This window comes from Sphaeroforma arctica (genome assembly GCF_001186125.1).
Source record: "Sphaeroforma arctica JP610 unplaced genomic scaffold supercont1.1645, whole genome shotgun sequence".
NCBI lineage: Eukaryota > Ichthyosporea > Ichthyophonida > Sphaeroforma > Sphaeroforma arctica.
In genome coordinates this window covers 1850-7186 of record NW_014038913.1, presented here as the reverse complement: position 1 = coordinate 7186, position 5337 = coordinate 1850, and the positions used below count along the sequence as shown (strand labels likewise).

Below are 5337 nucleotides of genomic sequence, written 5' to 3'. Positions count from 1 at the left end.
CCTTTTGATTGGGGGTTCCGGCTGGACTGTAAGTTTAAGCACTGTATGCAGTTGTACTATCCACGGTTTTTATTACACAACGCATGCACACATGGTCAAGAGTGGGTTTCAGACTGAGGATGTCAACGCATGCTATCTCTAATTTACATGTCACACTAGCAATTGTTGAGAATAAGAAATAATCCAAGGTCGATGTATGCCCAAGAGTGGTGAATTGGTTTCACGGATCAAAGCAGTCCATTAACGCATCTATGTTGATATTGTTCGTATCTAGTGGCCTTTGTGCCATCGCATGTGTATCTTTTTTCTGTGATAAATTGTCGTCAGCTCAGCACAACCACCAGTTTTTGGATTAGGTATACATTAGGTTTTTAATTATTCGACTTTTATTTCTTCTATTGTTATATGTATGTAGCAATGTACAGTCGACATTACATACCCCTAATAATTAATTGGACGCTTCTATATCTTAAAAGCTTATTTTTCAAGACTTTTGTTATCTGATGACTCCTTGTTGAACGAACTACCCACATCCACCATTTCACCCTCTGCGATGATGCTCGGAGTTGTCTGTCGTTTTTGCAAGCACTCGACGATATCGCATTTATCCTTTTCACACTCTTTCAATACGTTGTCAGACAAGCACTGTTCGTATTTGCAACCACTCTCTTCACACAACTTTCGGAGCTTGTCTTCGTCGCTATTGAATTCCAATACACCAGCCAGCCATCTGGATATGTACACCAGTACCAACATAACTGGAATCTCAATCAGTGGCCCCATTACAGCTGCAAAAGCTTGCTGTAAGCTCGCACCGTACAGAGCGATGGCCAATGCTAGCGCCAGCTCGAAGTTGTTACCGGCCGCCGTGAAAGCAATGGCGGAGGTCTTGCCGTACGGCAAGTTCAACATCCAGCACAGCAAGAATGACCTAACAAACATGATCAGGAAATCCTGTATCAGGGGCACAGCGACCAGTAGCACGCTAACGATGTCATCTACCATTTGTGAGCCCGATATGGCAAAAAAGATGACAATGACAAAGAGAAGCGAGCACAGCGCAAGTGGTCCGATGGTATTGGCGAACTTCGTGTACTTATCTTTACCCAGAACTCTTTGCCCTATTACCCAGGTTCCAAATCCAAGCGCGAAAGGAATACCAAGGTAGATCGCGACACTCTCGAATACTAAAAGGAACGACTCTCCCATAGAACGATCAGCATTAGTGTCACTACTGATACCGATAGCCGGCAGAAAGATTTGGATAATCAACAGTTCGTACACGGAATATAGTAGAATTTGTAGTACACTATTTATCAGTACCAGGGTGACAACCAGGTCCATCTCTGCACCCGCCAACTCGCACCAAACTAGTACCATCGCAATACAACGGGCAATACCAATCAACACAAATCCTTGCAGCAGTTCTGGGTGGTTGTGCAGTACTGCCAAGCCCAAAAACGTCATCAACCATGGATCCACAAACCAGTTCAAACCGACTGACGTTAACACCGCCTTGGGCTGCTTATAGATCTGACCTACACGTCCGTAGTCGACTCGCATCACAGGTGGGTACATCATCACAATCAGGCCAATGGCCAAAAAGATGTTTGTGTCTCCACCTATTGTTGCACCCGATAAGAAGTCCGACACCCCCGCAATGTTTGATAACCCCTTGCCAAGACCTACTGCCAGCGCAATCCAAAGGGTCAACAACCGATCGACCCATCCCAATTTTTCATATTGAACAGCCATTTATATTTAAGAGACAACTCTTGGGTTTTTGTGATTTATATTATTTTGTATGTGTTCCATTGATACGCTGGAGTTTATTTAGCTCTAAGCACATCATACATTACCACTGGATTCACTGGCAAAAGGGAGTATATGTATGTGGTAGTCCGTAGTTGGTACATACTCTATATGTACCAAATATTAACTGAGTAACTCACAACTGACGCTTGACGGGTCGGGCAGTGCCGGGCCTGTCGGCATGCTCATCGGAGTCTTGGACATTGGCGCATTGCTCAATAATCAAATATTTTTATATAAAAAACAATTTCTGTGTATAATTTAGAATGTATGAATTCTGACTGACAGTGACTGGCAGGCGATCAGCTGTGGCTGGCCGCTACCCTCAGACCTCAGACCTCAGTCACAGTGCCCTCAGTTTACTCTAGAGGTGTACACTGTCCGGGTCTCCACTCTCTAGCACTCCAGTGACTCCAGAGTCCAGTCATGACTTTAATTCATCACTAATGACCAATCACTATTCAAAGTAATCATTAATCAGTTGTCGATACATATTATTCTCTGAGGAAAATCAGTTCGACCAATGGATATGAGTTAAAGTTTCGTTGAGAGCCAAATGAATTTACTTATGTACGATGAAGTCCAACAGTTTACTCTTGTAAAATATCTTGTGACGTATGATGCACATTATGAGAAACCGGGGTCTTCCGGACCCCTATGTTCCGGAGTATGGGACATCCCGAAAAAATTACTCAAATCGGGTTTCCTCAACGGATTTGAATATCTCATGCTCCTAAAAAAGATGAGCTGGTTCATTTTTTGACACGATCAATATTTCAAAAACCCTTTTTTTTTGATTTGGCCATACACCCAAAATCGACCTTTTTGAGGCTAACGAAGGTTTGCAATATCGTTAGAGCTTCAAACTCTTAGGATTTGGACTCCTTACCAGGAATTCATCCAGGACAGACAACCATTCTCAGAATATTCTGACGGTCAATATTCGAAGCAGAACTCTCAATTAAAGCTATATTCAGCTTGACTTTTTGACAATTTTGGAATTTGGCCAAGGTGGTGACCCAGATTTCTCGGGCACGAAATATAGTGATTTGGCCGAAATTTATTTATTGCAGTTTTGGATAGCTCTCCAAAAGCCAAATGCTTTGGGCCAAAATTTCCAAAAATTTATCGGTTGGTTCAAAAGTTATGGACGTTCAAGAACTGACCGGTAGACCCCGGGTTCTCATTGAGTGCGCCATATAAAGTATGTTACTGACTAGAGTGACAACAGAATCGGCGTCTCACTTACACAGAATTCAAATTGACTGGCCAGGGCCCTCGGGCCTGGGGCTCTGGGCCTGGGGTATACAACAAACACTCGAACAGTCTAAAACAGGTCTTCTTATATACGTGTATTTACTATTTTATAGCAAAAATCATTTTCAATTTGAATTTTGGTTTAAAATTTTCAGAAGGCTATGGAATTTAGGGTATATTTTATAATATAAAAAAAGGATTATGTGATTCAGCGATTGTATAGTTTGATTACGGAAGTTCGTTCTAATCGCTATATTCGTGGAGGGGTACGAGGTTCACGCGCTGAACACGCACAACATGTCTTCATCGCATCCCACATGTCCAGGTTTGCTTGCAGCGACTGGTTGTTTAGAACCTAAAATTTTCAGAAGGCTATGGAATTTAGGGTATATTTTATAATATAAAAAAAGGATTATGTGATTCAGCGATTGTATAGTTTGATTACGGAAGTTTGTTCTAATCGCTATATTCGTAGAGGGGCACGAGGTTCACGCGCTGAGCACACACAGCAAGTTTTCATCGCATACCCACATGTCCAGGTTTGCTTGCAGCGACTGGTCTGTTAGAACTTCTCTATAGGTCCCTATGCGAGCCCTGTCAATCAATTAAACCCCCACACAGAGATCTACCTCTCTCTACGATCATGTCCTCGTGCAGTTGTTGGCGTGCGCGGTGCTTGAGGTAATATACCTAATAACAACTTACAGCAAACAGGACAACGTACTTTTGTTTATATAAGATTACGCATTTATATCAAATGGTTGGGGTCATAACCCCCCGCAAGGGCGAATATTTTTATGCCATTGGTCAAGTTAGTTTAATAGCTGGAGAGATCGATTGTGAACCTATTGCTTGTAAGCTCACAAGTAATCTACACATATGGCTTATAAACCCGTGTTGCGTGGAGTGCTTCACATGAGACTAGCATCATGCGGTGAGCATTGTTTGCACTAGTTTGATAGCATATGTCACTGTATTTACTACTACATATTCCGTTGTGAGTGTTGTGCACTGATTCAGCGCCGTGATGTGTGTATTCAGGTATGCTAGAATATATTGCTGCTTATTTCTTTGCTTGTTGTAGGCTACGTTGGTACCATTATATGTCTGCCATTCCGTCAGGATATTACAAGGTCCTTTGAAATATGCGTCCCCCTATGCACCGCCTGTTTCCCCTTGCTATCCTTAGCACTAGCCTTGCTCTCAGGCTCTTTCTTGGCAGCCTTCATCCGCTCTGTTTTCTTCTGCTTGCGGTTTTTGATAACCTCTCCGTATGAGTTCTGTGGCGTTTTCAATAAATAACAATTTGTGGGTTAGAGCAAAGTTAGAGTGAATACCATGCAAATACCGCAGGAGACCGTATCGCACTGGTTAACGTCTTGAGACCTGCCACCTTGCCGCGCACATGTATTTGGTAGCTGTATAGACAAATCTTACAGTCAGACTACGTGAAAGTCTGCAATCAGCATGAACACTGAGCAAGAGTTCCGGTGCGTGTGAGGAACCATACTGACGGATGGATGTGCGGTCATGCATGTGTATGGGTCGATATAAACGGTCGCACTACCAATAGAGGGATAAAATGTGCACTCTATGCTCATCTACCCCTCTCGGGTTACCAAAAGATCGCTACACGACTGTGTGGATGTATCATATACGTAGTAGATATCAAGCTCACGAAAAAAAGAGGTCTAACTGATAATAGAAAACATCAGTATATATGTGTGCATGAACAGAATCGTAATATATCGTAGCTATGAACCCAACGACATACAAACAGCAACCTTCAGTAAGCGTGGGCGTGCACTCACCTTCCACTGGCTAGCACTCTTGTTCAGCACCAGACTGCACCGCATGGTACCCCTCTTGTTGCTGTATTTTAGAATCTGACAATATGCAGAAAATAGAAGGTTTTGTGCATTATAAACTAAGTATATTTCAGTGATGAAAGAAGTTTATTTCGCAGTTTTAAAAAGTATTAAAACTTCATCGCACATGACGAAACAAGAAGTATCACGAATATTCAACTATAGCTAGATGTAAGCGTATGAATCGTCCACAAGCAAACAAACTTCAAAGACGGTTCAAAGAATTTTTTTTGCCGTTACCACCTTTGTACATCTGATATCAGACAGTATCGGCAATCGTTCAGAATAGAGGCGTGCAATAGTTATATAACTACCTCTAAAGGCAGTATACATACATACATATACATATATATACGGTATACACACACACACACACACACTCACACACACACACACACAC

The 5337-nt window shown here is 42.3% G+C and overlaps 2 protein-coding genes across 2 annotated transcripts in view; both read right to left on the bottom strand.

Annotated features, from left to right (window-relative positions):
* Window positions 1-477: 477 nt before the first annotated feature.
* Window positions 478-1755, bottom strand: SARC_11356 (hypothetical protein; the record flags this gene model as incomplete). The annotated part of the gene is made up of 1 exon (XM_014294560.1): window positions 478-1755. One exon carries the CDS (start codon window positions 1753-1755, stop codon window positions 478-480), a length of 1278 nt encoding a protein of 425 aa, XP_014150035.1.
* A 2432-nt stretch (window positions 1756-4187) lies between these two features.
* Window positions 4188-5337, bottom strand: part of SARC_11355 (hypothetical protein) — a gene marked incomplete at both ends in the record, with an annotated part of 2086 nt that continues 936 nt past the window's right edge. The window contains 2 exons of the mRNA XM_014294559.1: window positions 4188-4349; window positions 4881-4955. Coding sequence (XP_014150034.1) covers window positions 4188-4349; window positions 4881-4955 — 237 coding nt within the window. The remainder of the gene's footprint in view (window positions 4350-4880; window positions 4956-5337) is intronic.